This window comes from Phaseolus vulgaris, chromosome 8, assembly GCF_000499845.2.
Source record: "Phaseolus vulgaris cultivar G19833 chromosome 8, P. vulgaris v2.0, whole genome shotgun sequence".
Lineage (NCBI taxonomy): Eukaryota > Viridiplantae > Streptophyta > Magnoliopsida > Fabales > Fabaceae > Phaseolus > Phaseolus vulgaris.
The window spans coordinates 54,621,654-54,644,840 of NC_023752.2; the positions used below are offsets into that span (position 1 = coordinate 54,621,654).

Below are 23,187 nucleotides of genomic sequence, written 5' to 3' on the forward strand. Positions count from 1 at the left end.
TGAATTGTGGTTTAAATAACACAATTTATTTACGAACCACTTACTAGTTTAATTAGGATTAAACTATTGAATAATAATGAAATAAACACTTATCATATATTATATAATAAATTAATGCAAAATTATAAAGTAAATTAAAATTAATATACAAATGCATATTACAAGTCTTATTTTTGGAAAAATATAGTCAAAGTGATAAACTAACTTAAAGAAGATATTATACTCAAAGTGGATATGGGTCAATCCAATTTTTTAACTTGATATAGATGAATTATGTTATAAAGTTTGATATGTGCATATGGCAGTATAAATGATGATCAATAAAAATAAAACTTTGTGAACTTTATATGTAATTAATATATATCTTCAATATCATCAATCATATTAATATCCTAGGATATCCTTTAAGAACAATGTTGAGGTTTAGAAAAGAAATCTCTAATATATTTATACAATAATAAGTTTAGGTAGTTTCTTTCTGCACCCCACAATGTTGTACAATGACAAAAACATCCCTATATAAAAATTGTATATTTTTTTTTATTTCATATTACAAAATTCGGTAAATTTTTGGATTGACGTTTTCGGTAAAATTTTGGATTGACACATCCAGTAATATTCTAAATTGGTGTTTTCGGTAGTACATGCATGATAGTATTAATCTAAACTAAAAAATGCAGAACGTCCATAATTAAAAAACCATTTTGAATCCGCCAATCCGTAATTCAAAATATACATTCTGGATTCATAAATCCATAATTAAAAAAAATCCACAAATCCATAATTCAAAATATACATTCCGAATTCAGAATCCATAATTAAAAAAAAATTATTCCAGATCCACAAATCCATAAGTCATTTTCTCCTTTCTTTCTCCTCTCACCTTTTTTTTTCCTTTTTCTTCTCTAGTTCTTTCTTCATTTTTTCACACACCTCTATCTCTTCAATCTCCCTCTTTCTTCTTTCTTAATTTTATGAAAAAATTCTACTAGTTAGAAGACACTTGAATAAAGAACATTTCTATCCAATCATAATTCAATTTATGTTATTTCTCACCTTTTTATGAAAAAATTCTACTAGAAGACACTTGAATAAAGAACATTTCTATAAGATCATAATTCAATTTATGAGTAAGTTTACTTTTGTTCTAAAATCTTTTTATTATTAATTCGTTGGTTTTGATTGGATAATTCAACTTATGAGTAAGTTTATTTTTCTCCAAAATCTTTTTATTATTATTTCATTGACTCTGTCGAATGTTGTAAGAGTTTGCGAGCTTTGTCAATTGAGAAATTATATCCTTTCAATTCATATTTCAAAAGTGTTTTGTTTGATTTATGGTGTTCCCTAACTTCTAAAAAGTTTGGTGTGATTCCAATTTTCATTTTCTATTGTTTGGGAAGTAAACAATTTTCAGATGAAGAAAACTATTTAAAACTAAAAGTAAATTTGATTTTGATAAGGGAATATGCCTGATATTGAAATGACTAATATTGTGTTTGTAATAATTTTGAAATTGGATGTTGGTATTGAAATTGTCATGTTGGTGACTTAGAATGTTTGATTTTAGTTGAGTACTATTGTGTTTTTATTTGGTTTTGAGTAAGATAATTGGTTGAAATGGTCAATTTAAGTTGTACTTGCTAATGAAAATAATACATGGATTCAAGTAGTAGTAAATTGGATTAAAAACCTCTATAGAATATACAAAGTGGTTTTTAGAAAGCAACTAAGTTGACTTCCTTGTGGTGAATCTTTGACTTATTTTTTAGGGTTGAATGCTCATATCTTGTTCTAAAGGGTATACACACAAATTTGATTGATAAATAATATGATTTTGTTGTTTACAATTTGATAGGAGAATTTAATTTTATGGTTTTTATATTAGGACATGAACATGATAAAAAATCAACATACAATTAATATTAGGACATTCTTACATCTCCTTGTATCAAAATAAATAATGACAAAGTCTTTTAAGTCATACTTAATGAGAATGTGAAGATATAAGAAATATCCAGAAGAACAAGTATTAGTCATATTAGGCCTCTGAGATACTGTCAAATCCATGAAATCACTTACTTGTGCCATCACAAAGAAACCATTCACAATATTCATAATACATTAATATGTTAATATCAAGCTTATTCACACATATATTAACATTATTGGTATTATCTAATTGTTTTAAGAACTAAATCTTTATTAGTTTCTGATAGAATAGTCAGGTCTGTTTTAATCTCAAAATGTGTTAATAAAAGCATCACAAATTATTATTTTTCTAACTATTTAAAGTCATCATAGACTAACTCAAGACCCAATTAATTACAAAGAACTTACAGAATCAATAACTAAATTACATCTTTTTAAACTAATACAGAACTAATGAAACAACTTTTTAAGGCAAAAAGTAGAAGTTGGCACTTAAACTACCAATCAATGGAGCAAATTAGCATATCAAATGCACTACCATCATAATTAAACCAGTAAAAGACAAATAACAAGTATATAAAAGCTGGCACTTAACCAACCACAATGAGATTCAGAAAATGAGATTTTACATAAAAAAATAACATGGGGGGCATAATTCATTTTTTCATTTTTTTTACAAAAGGCAAAATAGGCTACCACAATGAACAGTAAATGGAGTCACTGCTATTGCTGTCAGAAACAGTGGTTTCCATGTTAAAGGGAAAACGTATATGTCGTTTTAGAATGTACATACCCAATGGCTTCAGACAAAACCCTCACACTTGTTACCATCTATCAACAGCATTTAATAATCTAGCGAGGAACTGGTTTCAGCAGTTTCATCCTCACTAAAGCTAGAAGGCATCATCTCTGCAGCAGATCTGTATGATCATACATAATGGCATTAGAAAAAAAGGCTACTTTTATGTTTAAAAGCTTTTTTACAAAGTTATTTTTGGCCTAACTTTTTAAAAGAGAAGAGAAACCCAACAAAGGTTTAAGCCAAACACTACCTAAATAAACATGCACATGATCTAAAAAAATTATTGAGGACCTGAGTGATCATATATTGTCATGAGAGACAATAGCAAGCATATTGAAACACCCACCTCTGAATTTTCCTTTGCTCCATCTCAGCAACAGGTGACGGTTTCACATGGTATTGTTGAAGCATGTCAACTTTAGCTCGCTTTGCAAGCTCTACACAGTAAAGCAAAACATCATATACATGTGTGGAAGGAGGGGAGTGAGCTCCTTAAAATCAAATAATCACATTCCAGAAGGACAATTTAGCCATCTAAAACTAACCATGATTTCATTTGAAAGCCTCCCTGCTCCATCTACATCGCGGTACGTATTTTTTGCTTTCTGGTCCACCTTAAACATCTCTTGCTGCACAAAATATAAGCATTTTAAACCATCAGTAAGCAGAATAAATTGATCATTACAAATATAACACAGAAAGTGAAAATATATTAACGAACCTTTCCCATCCTAGCAGATAATCCCCTTTCTTCAGTATCCATGTGAACACGGGAATTACGAATTGAACTAGAAGGTTTAGATTTTACATGTCCACTCCTTTGTATTCTCTTTGTATTGATCTTATCATAACCATGCAGCATCAAGTCTTTTGGCTTAACCGCAAGCTTCTCTTCAAAGTGATCACTATGGTTAGAAGCAGAATCAGATCGCATCCCCTCAACCCCATGCTTATAGCTCATTCTATGATTCTTAGCACTGTTATAGCCAGATGCTTCTCCAGTAGAGTCTTCATACAAATCTGGGAAAGGGGTCCTTCCAGAAACATGAGTGGTATAACCGTAAAAAGGTTGCCTGTGTTTTATATTCTTAAGGGCTTTCTTTTCTTGTTTATCCTGGAAATCAGATTCATGCAAGGAGCCAAAGTCAGCTCCCATATGCAAATCTTGGGAATTAAATTTAGTATAATGCGAATCATATCTCTGCAAACGCACAGGTAAAAGAACAGTAAGAAAGCAGGGATCTGTATCACATAATCAATGCTATTTTTAAATCCAAGATTATTTTTGTTAATAAGCTATTCTATTAGTTCCATTTTGGTCTCACACTGCAACAAACACCAACTATCTAGTTAACTAGTAAAGGTAATAATAACCACTCCAATCCATTTCTTTATCATTACCACTAATCTAGGAAGCACCGGCACCTCCGAAAAATAGTACATTGTCGGGTTAAACACTTTTTTGGACACGACACTTGTTTGACAACCTCCAACACGTGTTTGACACTCCTCAACTGAGTCATAATTTTAAAAAAAATTCAAATCGAATGCCTCTTCGATTTGGGGTTTGAGTGTAAGTAAAGAAAGTGAGCAGACACCCATTATTGAACAACACTTCCTAAACACTACTATAACAAAAAGGTTAAAAAAGATTAAAAGAAAATAATTCATTATAAATAATGCATCATTCATTTTTTAGGTTTGTTTCCGTCAGATTGAACTTGTTATTGTAACTATTAAGATGTGTTTCCTATTTTGAATTCTATTGTGAAGGGTTATTGCAGGGAAACTGTAACAAATATGTTTTATAGTGTGAATTATATAAAACTAAATTCTCAATTGAGATTTTTGTCACGTTGATTACATATATCAGTGGTATCGCTGTATCCTATATTTTGGACATTACTTGTGTTCTGGTGATCGTGTCCATGTTGAAGCCCCTAAAGCCTAAGCCATTCCATTTTCCAAGCCACTTTTGAAGAAATCCAAAACGTAAAAATGAGAGATTAAACAGAAAATTCTGGTCAGGGGTGGGAGACAGGATGCTAGACTTGGCAACAAGAGGTACTTACAGGTATCAAATATGGGTATGAATACAATTGTAAACAATTGTTTCAAAGAGAAATGGTTTGAATAAATGACATAAATTTCAATAGTCAAAAAGTCAGAACCCATAAATATTTATGTCAGTGTCTAATCTTTCAAGAGTATGATTTAAAGAAAAAGTATTAATTACTAAACTCATAATATAAATGCATTAGAAAGGTCACTTACAGAGCTAAGATTGGGTTTTTTTGCAGCAGAGATTTCTGGAGAATTCAGAAGCGGAGGATTTGCTACACAGAATGGTTCTGCCATAGCACCAATAGATTATAAGGTAGGAATCAATCTGTTCTTAAAATGACTCTCAATGCATTTAGAAAACGGTCATGAGTTAACGAGAGAAAACAGAACCTCACACCGTAGCTAAGATGCAATATTTCTATTAAAGCATTCAAAGGAGCAAACATAAATTATCTTGACCTAAACAAGCAAATAGCACATTGCACACATATTAACATACAAAGGCCCTGTGTTATGAATATTGAAAGGCAGCATCATTCTTTAGGAATAAGCTTTCCAATTTTCAAATTATTTCCTGTTCTAGAAAAATTCATCCCCTATCAGATCAAAGTCTATCTTCAAAGTGACAAAATAAAAATGCTTCATGCTTCATTTTTTTTCACAATTTGATGTTTAACAGACAACAACACATTCCTTTAGCCCAAAATGGAAAATTACATTGTTTCAGTTTCAACACTAAACAACATTCAATCTTACAAAATAAATTGAATGAGACATCATTTAAGAAAAGGGAGAATACAATATGGTGCAACCTACCATTAGCTGGATCTTCAGTTTGGCACTCAAAGGCCCCAGGAGGAAGCTGATCAAATTCTATACCAAGAAGTGGACCATCTTCCTCGTAATGCCTTCCTAATTGCTTCTTAACAGCAGTTATAGCGGCATGTTCTATCTCACCCTTCACTTTCAAATATCCTGATGGCTTGTATCCCATGTTAACTGCACCTTTGGGATTTAGGGGTGGAAGAGCTCCGTTAGGAGTAAGATGTCTAGAAGGTTCCATATCATATGGATCCTGACCTTGAGCAAACGCCCTTCCTTGCAAAAAGGAGCTGCTCTCAGATGATGTGTCATCCACTCCACTAACATTTTCAGGATAACGGTTCCTACGTCTCTGGGTCATGTCAGCAACGGATATTTCGTGATTGTAGAAGCCATGGCTCTCAACCTCCTTAGGATCCAGATATCTGTAATCAGCATGTTTACTGCTTCCACAAGAATCTTGCCCAAGTCCACTGCCGCGATCCTGGATGACACCACTTGAACGATCTTGTCGTCCATTAGCCACAGCTTCGTCTTTCATCAATCTTTTATCCTTTAGCCTTCTGTGGCAGAACCATCCAGATATTTGCTTTTCTGTCAGTCCTAACTCCTCAGCAAGTTCTAATTTCATTTCCTCTGTGGGGTACTTGTGCTCTGGAAACAAAAGTAAAAAAAGAAAATTCCTCAAAAATTACAACTTTGCAAAATGCATTAACGTATACATATGTATATGACAAAAAAGTATTCTTACCATTATAAAATTTCTCCAAGGCCGTAAGCTGGGCTGGTGTTTTCAGCTTTCTTTTCTTATTTTTCTCATTGGAGACTTTATTTTCTTCTGATTGCAGTTCACTTGATTCTAAACACCAATAAGAAATTCGGGAAGTTTAGTACATGTGTTGTGTTAATATATGCCAAACAAAACAATCAAGAAGCATCTTATGTCATATTAACAGCTCAAATTGATTCACAAATGCAATGGAAGAATTAAAACATACAACTACATACTGAAGTGCCGAACAGTTATGACAATATGGAAAAGAATGTATACAGTGGAATTAAAGTCAAGTTACTCGTGTGAGGTGTTGATAAGATTATAAGAACCAAAAAGTTTCTTTCCTTAAATATTGATTGAATCAAGAAGTGACTCAAAACCACTAGCATAATACCGTTTGTCAGATGATACATGTTTCACACAGCCAGCTTATTTCTTAAAATGGCCAGTCACCTTCTCCTCATTTTTTTAAAGTTTTCTAAACTTTAATAATATTAATCAAATTTATAATCTCGCAGGTCTTTCACAGAGAACCCATTATATGTGCCAATCAAGACCAAGTACAAGTGAAGAAGAAAAAGAAGAGCAACAACAACAACAACCAAGCCTAATTCCACACATTCCACACGGAAAGTAGATCCAACCGAAGACACCGATTCATGGTCATTGAAAGAGCAAAATAAAACTTCTCCAATCCATGCAAAAAGAAAACATGGAAGAGAATAATGTACGAAGACATCAAGTACTAGATTTCAATCATGATCAAAATCAATCAAACCCCATTTGAACCCTTCAGTTTGACTCACTTTTCCAGACCCCAAATACCCCAAATTGAAGAGCTTGGAGGCACACCCACCATTACAACAACCGAATGCAAACAACCCAAGTTCCGTGTCCCAACAATCAATTTCAAAAGCATGAAAATTGAAGTAATCTGAGAAAAAACGAAGCACAAAATCGAAGACCCAAATCTGTGATAAGGCCAGAGTAGAACAGAAACACAATACCTTCCATTGGGGGTGAGGAATTTCGGTTAAGAAGGATCCTCTGTTAAAGTTTTGGGGCGATTTTTGTTGAGTGGCTTGTGTGAAAAGCGAGGACCCGTTTGCGGGAAAGGAAAAGAGAATGCAAGGACATTAACAAAAACAAAAACAAAAACAAAAACGTATGTTGTCTGTAACTGGATACGTTTTCAATTTGACCCCCTAACTCCGCTTAGGAACAGAGAAAGGAGCTTCTGGTGAAGGTGGAGAGACAAAGCGAGAAGAAACAAATTCAATTCGTCTTATGTCGGATTTTCTTTTGCTTGCTTGTTCCAATCAATCTTTGCATTCCTTCCAAATAAATAAACAAATTAATAAATAAATCAGATTTACCTCTACTAAATAAAGTAAAATCCCTTGCAAACAATAATAAAACATGTTCTTTTTTTAATCATATGAACAATTAAAATTACATATATTTTTGTTATTCTTGCTTGTAAATATAGATTTCACAACAAAGTTAATTAAAAAAAAAGTAAAGATACTTGTTTATTTAGATCAATTCCATCAATGTGGAAATAAAAAAAATTATATTAGCTTAGATTTTTAACTTAATGAGATTATATAACTTAATGAGATTATATGTGATGATTATGAACTATCTGTGATTTATAAACTTAATTAACAGACCCAATTCAGTGATATATTCTTCTTCTTATTATTTTTTTATATGAAATTTTATGATATGGTCATATATTTTTATCATTTTTGTTGTTATTTAGTTTATGTAAGTCAATCAAACTATAAAATTGTTTTTTAATATTGAAATTATATGTGGATTTGTAGGATAAATTGTGTACTTGTTTATGAATTTGTAATATGTATACATAATTGGATCAAATAGTTTTAATCGAATTAATTTGTTCATAGATTTAATTTGAATTTTGAATTTTTCTTATTTTTGCCTTTTCAAATTAATTAAAACTGATGAAAATTTTCTCTTAGTTTTAATTTAAATAAACTGGTGAACCCATTTCATGGAGGAAGATTAATAGAATCAATTGTATTTAAATTTGAATTTATGGGAAATATAATTAAATTTTCGTCTTTTCAATATTTATACTTGTCACTGTTTTTGCCTTTTTATATTTTTTTTTTATTTTGATCTGGATTTCCTTAATTTTTTTAACTAAGTTTTACTACAATTTCATTTATGTATTTAGATTTTGAGTTGAATTTTGTTTGAAAAACTCTAAAAAAAACCACAATGCATTAAGTTCAACATTGATATCTAAGTTACAATAAAGATTGTGAAGTCGTTGAACTCTTTGGTAACTATCTTTATTAATGGTTTTGAGAGTGACACTTTCTCTTCAAATAAAAATGTAAATGTCAGGTAAAAGTTATGTCTTTCATTCAATTAATATGAATTGTCATTGTTAATGTTGTACCAAATCTAGTTTTTTTTTTTATAACAAACCATTCTTTTTATCAAATGCAGTTAAAGTGAGAAATTTTGACAATGGTAAATAAACTATTGCAACCTATTTACAACATAAATTGTTATTAAAATACACCCAAACATAATACAATGTAGCTTAATTTACAATCTTTGGAAGCAAATAATGAAGAGTAAGGCAAATGAAACTTTTGGTCTCAACCAACTCATAAAATGAAAATTAGTAGGAATAGAAGTAGATGTTACATCCAACCACCATCATTTAATTTGTACCAACCTAAAAAAATAAGGCAAAAACACAACATTAAAATCAAACTATAAAACTTGTTGCACCCCACAACAACCTAGTCCTTTTTTGTTCAAATTTCACCACCTTAAAAATTGTATCCAACATAGCATCAATCAACACACATAGCATAATTGCATGTAGAATAAAATATTACCAAAAGTAATAAAAATGCAAAAGTTCGAATATTAAATATAAAATATATTATAATATATAAATAAGGAGAAATTTTATTCTATAGTTAATTTTATAATATGTTATTAAAGTATTTTAAAATTTAAATTATTTAAAATTTATTAATTTTTATCATATACTGATACTTATATTATGATATTATTAAAATTTTATTATCAAATTATACGTAATTATATTAGTTACAGTAATTTGTTGATTTTATGCTAGTTAGTATCTAACCTTCTTATACCACTCATAAAATATATAGTCCTTTGAGTTGAAATTCATTTGAAATTCCATTTGAATGACATTTCAAAACTTTAAATTTGTTGAAGTAACATTGTCCTTTGAAGTGTTGGTGTGTGCGTTGTTGTTCTTTCCATTTGCATCAATGGCAAAGACAGTGTTGGCACAGAAGGTACTCGCGCGCATTCTGAGACCTTCAGTGTTGGTAGTTCTTCAATGTCATCGCAACTTCATCCACGCGGGTACCAATCCCACGTTCCACGACCTCGTTCGCACCCGGAACCTTCCAGAAGCTCAGGCTCTGCTCCTCCGAATGATCAGAAAAAGCGGCGTTTCACGACCCCAGCTCATCGATTCCCTTCTGCCCCCTTCTTCTTCCTCTCACACAAACGCCATCGTTTTCGATTTACTCATAAGGACCTACGTCCAGGCACGGAAGCTTCGAGAAGGTTCCGAAGCCTTCCGCTTACTGAGGCAGCGCGGCTTCGCCGTCTCCATCAACGCCTCCAACGCTCTACTGGGCGCGTTGGTCAAAGTGGGATGGGTCGATTTGGCGTGGACGGTGTACGAGGATGTTGTCGCAAGTGGCACAACGGTTAATGCCTTCACTCTCAACATCATGGTCAATGCTTTTTGTAAAGAGGGTAGGTTCGACGAGGTTAAGGTTTTCTTGTCCCAAATGGAGGGTAAAGGTGTTTTCTCTGATGTTGTCACGTATAATACTCTCATCAACGCGCATTGTCGTCAGGGGAATGTGTTTGAGGCTTTCGAGTTGTTGAACTCAATGCGGGGTGTGGGGTTGAAGCCTGGGGTTTTTACTTATAATGCTATTATCAATGGTTTGTGTAAGAAAGGGGATTATGAGAGAGCGAGGAGTGTTTTGGATGAGATGTTGGGGTCGAGGTTGAGTCCTGATGCTGCCACGTATAATCCCTTGCTTGTGGAAAGTTGTAGGAAGGATGATATTAGCGAGGCTGAGAAGGTATTTGATGAAATGTTGAGGTGTGGGGTTGTTCCTGATTTGATTAGTTTTGGTTCTGTGATTGGGGTGTTCTCTAGAAATGGGTGTTTTGATAAGGCTTTGGAGTACTTTAGGAAGATGAAGGATGCTGGGTTGGTTGCTGATACTGTGATTTATACTATTCTTATTGATGGATATTGCAGAAATGGCAATGTGGCTGAGGCGTTGAACGTGCGGAACGAGATGGTTGCGCGGGGTTGTGCGATGGATGTGGTTACTTATAATACTCTGTTGAATGGGTTGTGCAAGGGGAAGATGGTCGGTGATGCTGATGAGTTGTTTAAGGAGATGGTGGAGAGGGGAGTTTTTCCGGATTACTACACTCTCACCACTCTCATTCATGGATATTGTAAGGATGGGAACATGAGTAGGGCGCTTGATTTGTTTGAGACGATGACTCAAAGGAGCCTTAAGCCGGATGTTGTGACCTATAATACGTTGATGGATGGTTTTTGCAAGATTGGTGAAATGGAGAGGGCTAAGGAGTTGTGGTGTGATATGGTGAGTAGGGGGATATTGCCCAACCATGTGTCGTTTAGCATTTTGATAAATGGGTTTTGCAGTTTAGGAATTATGAGTGAGGCATTCAGGGTGTGGGATGAAATGATAGAAAAAGGTATTAAGCCCACTCTGGTTACTTGCAACACTGTTATTAAGGGTTATTTGCGAACTGGCAATATGTCAAAGGCGAATGATTTCTTCAACAATATGATTTTAGAAGGAGTTTCTCCTGATTGCATTACATATAATACTCTTATAAATGGTTTTGTAAAGGAAGAGAGCTTTGACAGAGCTTTTGTCTTGCTTAATAACATGGAAGAACATGGGCTACTACCTGATGTTATCACATATAATGCAATTCTTAGTGGATATTGTAGGCAAGGCAGAATGCGGGAGGCTGAGATGGTATTACGCAAGATGATTGACAGTGGTATAAGTCCCGATAGATCAACTTACACATCATTGATAAATGGGCATGTGTCTCTAGACAATCTGAAAGAGGCATTCCGTTTCCACGATGAAATGCTGCAAAGGGGTTTTGTGCCAGATGACAAATTCTAAGACTTTTACCGTTGCAGCTCTTATTATCTAAAGGTTGGACTTTCTACAGTTAGAAAATTTTGCCTCATTCTGTTGTAAGCATTGATTTTGTGGACCATGCTTATTGCTTTCTTTGCTCCTGGTTCTGCATATCACAGGAAGCGCAACCCTGGTGGATGTCTTGTGTGCTCTAACATATAACATTAGCGTTCGCACCCTGGTTTGTAACAGAGAAAAGAGTCTTTTACTATTGATAGGTGTCAATTTTAATTAAATTTGAATGAGTTTTGACACTTATTTGCATTAAAAGGATTTAATTTCTCTCAGAATATAGATATAAATATCACTTCTGATGTTATATTTCTTAAACGTTTCTGTGTGTGCAGAAAATAAGAGAAGAAAATAAAAGAATTGAAAAATAAGAAAAGTCTTCGCTCCAGCGAGAAAAACCAAGCTTAAGCGAAGAGAAGCCAGGTGTCTCTACATGTTGGTCATTCAAATAGTTAGTGCTTGAGCGATGCACACCAGCACTTTGAGCCATGAATAACAAATTTAAACATGTTTTGGAGCGAGTAAGCACACCTGAGCCACAACATAATGTGTAAGAGAGGAACCAAATTTAAATTCAAATTATAGTGACAACTCTCTTCACCCAAAACAACGCTCAAATGAGGAAAGTTACCTTCAAAGGCCAGCAAGAAGGTTGCTTGGCCACCCTCAAGTGACATCGTTGTTCTTCATGGAGAAGCAATCACCTCACTTAAGCACCCAACCTATGCTTAAGGAGGAGTGGCTGCCGGAAAACTTTGTTTTAGAGATATACACGTTTTAGAATAGAATTAGGAATATAATCTCTCTCTCTCTTGTTAAATTAGTATTAGGTAGTGCACGTGTTAAGTTTGTGCTGCATGGATATCAAAGGAAGGAAGTAGCAGACGCCTTCAGAAACTACTCTTCTACTTATCCTGGTGATTTTTTATTTTACCATGCTTCTTATTTTGGGATTGAATAGTCTTTTTTCTTGGTTTATTATTAATGTAATCTTATATTTGATGTTGATGATTTATATTTGATGTTGATGATTTATATTTGATGTTGATGATTTAATCTGGCTGGTCTCTGTTTGCTATGGATCCATAATTCTTGATCTCAAATTTCTAAGGAAAAGAAATATGGAAAGTAATTTTTAGAATTGGATTTAATGAAGATTATTTCAGTATATTAGCTTGGTAGGAATGAACTTTAATATATTGATTTGTTTTGTTCATAATGCTTGAATTATGAGAAGAGTCCATACAGCATGACTTTAAATCCTAAGTAGAGTTCTGAAAAATGATTCTTAGGATTAGATTTGATTAATTTCACTCAACATGTTATGATACTTGGAGTAAATTTTGATATATGAATTGCTTGTAACATGACTGCATAATGCAGAAATATTTATGTAATATACAAGAAATCAATATTTGATAAATATTCTTAGACCTTATAAGCAATGAATTGTTATCAGAAAACTTAAGAATCATGTTGCAAGAATATTATTAGAAGATACATACATTAGATGAAACCATAGATTATTTAGATTAAGTTATTTTCAATCCCATATTGGTAAACTAATATTTTTCTTTTGCTTCAAGCACAGTCTATTAACACAACATCTCTACTATTAAATTGGAAGCTTACAATTAATAGAATTTGACCAATAATTCCCTCTGTATATGATATACTCTTTTACTTATTCTTTTGTTACACTTGCCTAGTAAAACGGTTATTTATACCAAAATTTCGTCAATTACTACAGTTATGTGCTGCTAGTTCCATGCCTATGAATGCTTTGCAAAATAATAGTTATTAGGTTATTAAAGAATCCTTATAGTCTGGATGCTTGGAAATGCAACCTATCCATGTTTCTAACTTCTAAGCATGGTTAGCAGGAGCCGGGAGGGGGACTTTCCCATCTTTCACGAACTTCAGGTTAGCCCATTAGAAAAGCAAGCAGCAAATTATAGAATTTATTTGTTATTTTTGAAGATGTTTCATATAAAATTGTTTCCCCAGTTTGAACTCTTTCTGATGTATCCACTGGTTAAGAGGGATGTAACTCTTTGAACTCATTAGTTGCATCTGCATTGTGGCCTGAAGGTCACATATTATAATCATAAAAACAGTTTATTAAGATCCAATTACAAGGCATGATACTCGAGTCTCATATTCGAAGTATGAGATTCTAGTGTGGAATTTATAAGTCCTAGAGCTCTCCAAGTGCAACAGCTAGCTTTTGTGGTGCAGTGCTCCCAAAGTTTTTATCAATTGGTATTACAGCATTTCACTATGTCTCCTTGCTGCTAAAGACTGACAGAAGTGGTGACACGGGAACTGTAGTTTGTTCAGGACTAGTAAAAGGAGCCAGGTCACAGCCAACCCACGCGAATGCAGGGGCTTTGGAGCTTGATTGATTACAAGTTACGACACTTGAGTCTCATTGTAAGTATAGAATTCTAGAACAAGGTTTATAAGGGCTCTTGTGCTCTACAACTACAATGGATTGCTTTTGTGGTGTGCTAACAACACACACACGCACACCATCACATTTGATGTTATCAACATTGGAATGCTGTTTAAAGTCCACACTTAACATGTCATCTTTACATAAGCAGATCAACTAGCACTTTCCCTAACACATTTGCATGGTTACACATGTTAGCAGTAGATAGTATGTTGTCTATGAAACTTTTGACACTGGCATAACAACAGCATGCTGCAGAGTTCTAATGAGCTACCAAGAGCTGTCTTGGATAGTTGGATTTAATTCCTCTGAAACAAAGTTGTACACTCTGTAATCATGGGCAAGATTATGATAAAATGCTCATACTATGTAATAAACTACGAAAGAAGTTAAAATTTCAGCAGTTAATATTTTAACCAACGAGTATAGTTGCATTTGTCTCTCAAATTAGATTTTAAACACTTTAGAAGAGTTAAACTATACTCTATTAATCTTTGAGTGCTTAGTATCTGTGTGTGTCTAACTAAGTTCTTTTGTATTTCGGTCTCTATTTCTCTCATCTATCCATGATGGAAACTCAGCAGATTTTTTTTTAAAGGAAATTCATCTAAAACTGTTTGAAATTAACAGTTTTATATGATATAATACCATTTTCTTATGGGATTCCAGTAAATATTAAATAATAATATTTTCTTTATTTTTACTTCGATTTTTTTGGAATTCTCTCCAAAAGAAAACGTGTAAAGGTTTTTCAATTGAGACTTATCTTTATGGCTATCATAATAATGGTAATAATTATATATATATATATATATATAATAGAATTGGACTGACTTGATAAATGTAGTAAAAATAGTTTGGGCTTGAATTGTGGGCTGAAGTAGAAATAAATGCATGAAATGGATTAGTAAGAGTAAGGCTGCAAATAGAAAGTAGAAGAACTTCATTATTCTTTCCTTATCTTCAACTCTTCCCCGGCACATTCTCCCTGCACCCAACACATTCTAATTGGCACCCAATCACTTAATAGTAAAAGACGAATATACCCTTAATGAAATCCTGAAAACTATAATTGTGATATGCACCCAATCACCTGCACCAACCCTATTCTTCTGTTCTTCCATTCCATTGTGCCTGCCGCAGCCACCGAGCCACCGTAAGCCACCATGTTGTGCAGCCACCGTGAGCAAGCTTGTTGTCCAACCACTGTGAGCGACGTTCTTCTCCATTCTTCTGCACCCCCGTGACCTCCATTATCGCAGGCAGAGCACCAGATTCGAAGGTACGTCATGCTTCCGGATATTTTTTTCCATAAGTGAGTGAGAGTTGCGGATATTTTTATCCACAAGTGACTTTTGAGAGGTGCAGATATTTTTATCCGTAAGGGAGTTTGGGGTCCGGATATTTTTATCCGTAAGTTTGTTTTAACTTACGGATATTTTTATCCGGAATATAGTTGGGTCCGGATATTTTTATCCGTAGGCAAAACTGTGGCTGGCTTCCGGATATTTTTATCCGTAGGCACAACTGTGGCTTCCGGATATTTTTATCCGTAAGCAACGATCAGTTTCGGATATTTTTATCCGTAAGCAACGAGCAGTTCTGGATATTTTTATCCGTAAATGAAGAAGACAAGGGCATTTTAGGATTTTTAAAAGTGTGTCGGGTGCCAGTCACAATTGATCGGGTGCAGGAAGCAATTGCCCTCTTCCCCCTCCTTCTCCTCAAACCCAAAATCAATATATTTTCTCCATCCCTTAGTAATTTTTAGTCTACAAGCTAATTAAAATATTGATCTTAAATATATAAAATATATTAAATTGATTATTAATTTTTAAAATTACATATAATTTATAAAAAAATAGAGTAAAAATATACTATCATTTTAATATACCTTCAAAATAGACTGATTTTAATATTTTAAAATGTATTGCATTTTTTTAATATATCAAAATTAATATATATGAAAGACATATTAGAACAACAACACCAAAAACCAATAAAATATCTGGAGTCATTAAAATGTTATCCTATTTGACACAACATAACGCAGACAAGAAAACCAACTTTGTTTTATTAATGAAATTAAGAAAGGGAGATGAATGTGAGGTTTTCATCATTATGTCCCTTTGAAAGGTGAGATTGGTAAACAAATGATGCTCCTGAATGTACATAAATGGACCTGCAGTTTATTTAGTGGGATGATATCATGATCATTGAACTCTTCAAAAGCCTTCAAATTAGAAGAAACCACAATACCAAAATGGTTTATGACCAAATAATTATGTGCCCATATGATCCATTCAGCTTAATGTGCTTACTTTTGGATGGTATAAGCATTTTTAAATATTTAATTGTATTTTTTGTATTGCTTAAAAATATTTACTTAAAGCTATATATATATATATATATATATATATATATATATGTATGTATGTATATGTATGTATATGACTTGTTTAAGATTTAAAATAATGAATATTTTGATAAGATTGCTTTGTACATCCTAACCCTAGCTCTATGGTTTATCTATTCTGATAGATATATAATATTGATTAAGAATATGTTGATTACATATAAATTAAATATCATAAGTATGATCGTATGATAAAATTTTCTTGGTAAAAAATAAATAAAGCTAACCATATTATAAATCAACTATAACATATTATAACTCAAAGCATTATGCTAATCAAACCCAAAATATAAATGAAATGAAAATTTCAAAACACAAGCCACCACGAGAAAATGGTTTATCTGGGAAGAAGATCCTCCATTATCATCAAGAAGGTGCTAAGAACAATCCACAATTTGGTTACTGGAATTTTAATCCAAAGACATAATCATTGCAATGTCTAAAAAGGGTATACTAAATCAAGAAAATTGTTTCTAATTGACTTGTATTAGACATTGAAAACATTGAATGGGGACCAATTAAGAATCTTAATCCACCAAATTGCTTAATAAGACAAATTCAATTTTGCCCAAGTGAAAAGTTTAATCATATAATATTCTATTCACAAGCCACTTATTTTTTTTTCTTCCATTATAAGAGAAAGATAATTTGCGGCTACATGATGTTCATTATAGATGAACATTAAATATTTTCAACTTCTTCAATTAATGGGGAAAATGTCAATAGCTTGATGATGGTGAAGAAGTAGTACAAGTATAGATTTATATATACACTGTGGAAATGGATAGACATGTATCTAGTCACACTAAGTATATGCTTACATAATATCTTATTTTTAATTTGATCATTAATTTCCCTTTCTTTGACTCAACATTTATCTATACAAGTTGATCATATAAAAAGTTAAAAACCACTAAAAAAACCCTAACAAAACAGTGTGCAGAATATACATATACATATGTTTTACCATTCTTGGTAATTAAAAATAAATATTTGTATTAACAATTATTGTGGCTTGGACAACTACTTGCATTGAATTTTGTTCATATTATGTGTTTTGACCATTGCTTTTAGCAAATAATTGTAAACAAAGAAGTTGAAAAAGTGATAACTGCTACATTTGACAACAAAAACCAGACAGCATGAGAAATGCCTTGTTGTTGATAGTTCTATATAAGAATGAAGATTGTTTATAGTCCCTGCTTCTTTCAAACTGGGAATTTTCAATGCATAACCAAATTTCCAAAAACAAAGTATATTAATATACGAAGAGGATGTAGTTGATTTAGATAATAAAATCTCTAAGATTTGGTAAAAGATAAAATACAATATATTGTAATATATAAACTAAAATTGAATTCAAAATGGAAGTTAAAATCAACCGTAATCATTAACTAAAAATCAAGATTATAATTATATATGAACTTGTTTTCATCATAGTTTTTAATCACTCATTTTTTTAGTAACGATTATTATGAATTTATTTTTTAAATATATCTCCTAAAAGGGTCAAATTATATATATATATATATATATATATATATATATATATATAATTTTTTAGTTCTTGAAAAAGAAAAACATAAATCTACCATAATTGTTGCAGATCACTAGAGATTATGAAATTTCATAATATATAAGTAGATGCAAACCTAACTTTATCACTACAAAGCAAAACATGAAATATAAACCAATTTTAGAGATAAAAAATAATTATCTGCTATAGTGACTAAATTAAAAATCATTTTTGATACTGAATATTTTTTTGGTTTCTAAATTAGTTTTTATTATTGTTAAATAGTTTTTAGATTGGTATCTTATTAGTTACCAACGTTTTTGTTACCAATTTTTTGTTTGTTTTTAAAATGGTCTCTAATTTAGTCATTATACTAACTAATAATAATAATTTTTGTCTTTAAAATTGGTTTCTATTTCATGATTTTCTTGCCGTGTATAAACAAAGATTTTATGATGTTGAGTTAGACTTAAAATTCACTTCTTAATCTGATATTAGAGTCATTTCGAGTATATCTATCTAGTATTCGTTGAATTTATCAAGTGTTACGATTTAAACTCTATTTCTTAATAATAATTAAGTAATTTTTATTAAAGTTTGATGGGTTTAGTGGGCACAGTGGTTGAGAGCAGTGTATGGGCTTTCATGTCAGCTCAACAATTTTTTTGTTTGGTTTTGTTTGGGAATTTGTTGTCTTTTGAGTTTTGATGACAAATCTTATGCATACAATCTTATGAAGATTAGTTAGTTTTTTGTTTGAAGTTACGTCACTGATTTGATTTGACTAATTCCACCGACAGAAGAAGAAATTAAGAAGCATCACAATCAACAATAGTTGAGGAAATTGCGCAAACCAAATTTGTCAATACTTTTTTCAAGACCAAAATCTATGTTCTTCTTCTTCATCTTCAATTTTTGGTTCATTCAATATTAAAAAACACTTTGTTTTTCTATAAATGGTTGATTATCTTCGTTGCTTATCAAATGCTAGAGGTCACAATTAGGGTTTTCTTTCTCTCTATTATTTTCTTAATCATGGTGACATGATGAGTAACTATCATAGTTTGGAGAAAAACAATATTAATAACATTTTCTTTCAAAGAAATTTTTTATTGCAACTAGTTGAGAAATCTAGAAACAAAAGAAGCTTTAAACAGCTATGAAAAGCCAATTCACTTTGATTACTTTTTTTAGAAGAAATCTTCAAGAGAAACTCACTTCATATGTGTTCTCTTTTTCAAAACTTGTTAGAATTTATTATCCCTTTATGGTCAAAGGTTTTAAGCTACATAGATCCAGTGGTGTTCAAGTTTTGTAACTGTTGATCAACCAATTGATTTTTTTCACAAACTAAAGTTACACATTTATAAATTTTTTAAAATTTTTTAATCATTAATCTTTATTAAAAAAACATGATTAGTCACTTCTAATACATCTGTTTTTATCTTAATCATGTATTTTTACTGAATAAACTCTCATCCAAAATTTTATATTAATTGTTTCGAAGTCTTTTCTACTGAGGTTATCAACTATCATAATCACACAACACAACTATAATTTTATGCATGCTTGGATCCTATAGTACTTATTTTATTTTAAATAAACTCTTCGTGTATGGAACTATCATTCGGAGCTTGACTGGTTCATTTGGGTAATTGTTTAATATCAAATTGTATGAAATTGTAGAATTCACATTCCTTATTGTAAGAAAGATACAAGCAAAAAGAAAAAAAAAGTTTCTATTATTAAAAAATATATAATCATGATTAAGAAAGAGCATCATAAAACATCATACACTACAAGAAAATCATGAAATAAAAACCAATTTTTAGAGACAAAAAATAATTAGTTGCTATAATAACTAAATTAGAGATTATTTTAGAAACTAAAAAATTTTTGATTTCTAAATTAGTTTCTATTATTGTTAATTGGTTTCTAGATTGATATAATTAAGTTAATTATTCCTTTATTGTGTTATCAATGGTTTCTTATGCTGCCATGTAGAAGAATTGTTTCAAGAATTTCTCAGTGAGGTTTTGATGTTATTGAATTGTTGATTCTAACTTGAAGAGTTATTTTGTAATTATATTTAGTGCCTTTGTGATAAGATTGAGAAATCCTAAACCATGTAAGATAGATAGAAGTAAGAAGAAAGGAATGTGTTCCTATTGTTAAAAACAATCTAAATATAATTATAAAAATGTGACAGAAAACATTATATTAGAAAAAGGATTAGAAGACCATATTAATTTATATAACTAATGTAATTATTCTTTCAATATGTTAATATGTTATCACGGCTAAGTATTATTAAATGAATGTTGAAAAACTTTTAGAATAACATATTTATTATTTAGTCACAATTTTTCTTGATGATATATAGGTTATTTTGTTAAACTAATATCTCGAGAAAATGATCAAATGCATGTTTAAATTGAAATTAAAATAAACTTTACAATATATTCATTTTTAATGGTAATTATAATATTAGGAAGAACATCGTCAGTGAAATATCTTGTCGAAACATCTTAGACTTTTAAGAATTTGATGAGATGTACCCTTAATAGTGACAAATACTTGTTATAAAATTAGAAAATTAATAGCAGTAAAATAAGTGTGTTGAATATATGTAGAAAAATTTTAAGAGTTACGGATAAAAAAAAAATGGTGAAAGTCATGTTGGTAATTATAATTACTTTGATGATATATATAAGATATTTTGTCAAACTAATATCCCATAAAATTATCAAATGCATGTTCAAATTGAAATTAAAATAGATTTTACATTATATTTACTTTTACATTAACAGGTTCTTGTTCTTTTATTTCTGTATCAAAATTCACAATTATGTATTAGAATTAGTAAAAGTATTTTTCAAACTATAATCGAAAACTTTGCCTTGACACACTCATTTATGATGTTTAAAACATATGCAAATTTGTTTTATTGTTTGGTGAAAAGTACAGTGAGAAATTTAAAATCTGTGAGGTGTATTGAATTTATAAAATAATCCATCTATGAAGTTTATGTTGAATTAAGATTTCAAAATAAAAATAAATTACATTGAAATTTCCTAAAGTTTTTTCAAATTACTAATTTTTTTTATAATTACAATGTTCTTCTTTAAAAAGGTGCAGTGGTAAAAGAAAAATGAAATAATGTAATGTTTTTAAAACAGAAGATCTACCTCTGTGGAATTTTAAAAATATCTGTAATGTCAGTATAATTTGAAAAAATCACAGGAGATTTATGTAATTTAAATAAAATAAATTATTTTAGCATAGATTAATTGTATAGATTTTAAAAGAATATATGCATGAATGTGATGACTCATAATTTTTAAATACTTTTATGAGTAATATTTTATAATTTTAATGTTAATAAATTTTAATCATACAAGTTTAAAAAAATTAAAAATAATTTTGTACATTTATAAGATTTGAAATAATTGTAAGATTTTTTTAAAGTATTTAAAATTAGAAAACTGAAAAATATACAGGATTTGAATAAATAAAAGTAATATATCTTTTACAATATTTCAATAACTAATTGATTTTAATGTTCACATATAAAAATGTGATAGAAAAAATTAAATATAGTAATCAGAAGAGTTGCACTTAAATCAAGAATTTGTTGCTTAATTTATTTAATGTATATGGGCCATACTTTTTTTCACTTATCTCCTCTTTAATGAATTAAATTAGAAAGTTATAATGTTAATATGTGTTTTGATTTTAGTTGCAAAATTAAATTAAGTTGAAATTTGGAAGCATATTTTTAATGGAGGAGTGACAGATGTGTTAGAAGTTTTTGCCTCGACGCAAGTAAATGTGTGGTCTTGGATTGCTGCAAAATCCCGCGAAGTTTATTTTTCCTACTTCTGTTGGGTTCTGAATCCTTTGATTTGTATACGACTGATTCAGTAAAGTTAGTTAGCGCTTGGTTTAGTTGGTCCTTTATCCGACGGTTTTGCATGTCAAGTTAGGAGTTGGATTCTATGTGTTCTTGTAAAAGAGTTGGATCACTCCAGAATTGGTTTCCATTTATTTATTTGTTATTACTTATAAAAAAAACTACGTTAGGGTTTGAGAAAATGTTTTAATTAGGTATATGATATCATATTTCTTAAACAACTAAAACCGATTAATATGATATAAAAAAAATGTGAATGTAATAAATTCCTTTAACAATTTAAAAACGAATAGTAATCTTTATTTAAAAGCAATTAAAAAGATTGGGTACACGCCATTATTTATGGATACAGATTTGAATTGTCTATTTGTACACGAAGATGGCTAAAAATAAACTAACTTGCTAAAGTGTGAATCATACGACACTCAACTCGAATGTTCATACATTTATATTATTCCCATTCTAATATACCCGTGCTCAATTTTATTAAAATAAAAATAAAAAACCTATCTTACGACAAGTATAATTAGAATGATGTTTTAAATTTATTTAAAAATCCAAAGACACAACCAACTATATTCGAATTATGTTTAAAATATATTTGTCTTTTTAGGTAACTTACAAAAATGTTGTTAGCATTACTTTTGATTTTCCATATAACTGATTATGACAAGAATAGTTATTACAAAATGGTGCAAGCAAGTAATTATAACCTCATATTTGTCATGCAATCTTATAATATTAAAATGGAAAATTCTTGGAGATATAGATATACATAGATATATTATATATTATATTCTTATTCATCATACACAACAAGCTAAAAAAAACTAAAAACTGGAAAAGGGAGTCAAAGGATTTGTCCTGAAAAACGGTTTTGAACTTTGATGGAATATTCAACAATTTAAGAACAATGATTAATGCTAAAAAAAAAATAAAGTATCATGTGTCGAAATCATGATTTGAAAAATAAATAAAAAAAGTGGTTCTGAAATTTATATTGCAAAAGAAAAGTCTACGACTACTGCAACTAGTCTACACTACTCACCTGTCTTAATAAAATAATAAAGTTTCCAACTGCCACATTGTTAGTAATCTGCAAGAGACCACACTATCATTGCAACTTTTCTACAACTTATTACAAACATTTTCTACAACTTATTACAAACATTTTTCACAATTACTACAACTTTTTTAATCCATAGTCGTAAAACAAAAAATATTCACTTTT

General features: G+C 30.8%; 2 protein-coding genes across 6 annotated transcripts; one reads left to right on the plus strand and one right to left on the minus strand.

The window, feature by feature from the left end:
• Window positions 1-2,449: 2,449 nt before the first annotated feature.
• On the minus strand, window positions 2,450-7,784 carry LOC137827195 (homeobox-DDT domain protein RLT2). Of its 2 annotated transcripts, none has more exons than XM_068633426.1 (8): window positions 7,403-7,784; window positions 6,372-6,479; window positions 5,615-6,274; window positions 5,009-5,085; window positions 3,456-3,848; window positions 3,280-3,363; window positions 3,081-3,169; window positions 2,450-2,852 (listed from the first exon to the last, which is right to left on the minus strand). In XM_068633426.1, the coding sequence occupies exons 1-8, from the start codon at window positions 7,407-7,409 to the stop codon at window positions 2,777-2,779; spliced, it is 1,494 nt and encodes a 497-aa protein (XP_068489527.1). In that variant the 5' UTR covers window positions 7,410-7,784; the 3' UTR covers window positions 2,450-2,776. The 2 variants fall into 2 exon arrangements, with proteins under 2 accessions (XP_068489527.1, XP_068489526.1); XM_068633425.1 differs by having other exon boundaries at window positions 3,456-3,935; window positions 7,403-7,730.
• A 1,817-nt stretch (window positions 7,785-9,601) lies between these two features.
• On the plus strand, window positions 9,602-14,531 carry LOC137827194 (pentatricopeptide repeat-containing protein At5g01110). 4 transcript variants are annotated; one of them, XM_068633422.1, is made up of 5 exons: window positions 9,602-11,659; window positions 11,764-11,862; window positions 11,992-12,573; window positions 13,540-13,579; window positions 13,988-14,531. In XM_068633422.1, exon 1 carries the CDS (start codon window positions 9,602-9,604, stop codon window positions 11,624-11,626), a length of 2,025 nt encoding a protein of 674 aa, XP_068489523.1. In that variant the 3' UTR covers window positions 11,627-11,659; window positions 11,764-11,862; window positions 11,992-12,573; window positions 13,540-13,579; window positions 13,988-14,531. The 4 variants fall into 4 exon arrangements, with proteins under 4 accessions (XP_068489523.1, XP_068489524.1, XP_068489521.1 ...); XM_068633423.1 differs by having other exon boundaries at window positions 11,764-11,825; XM_068633420.1 differs by having other exon boundaries at window positions 13,540-14,531.
• Window positions 14,532-23,187: the final 8,656 nt, after the last annotated feature.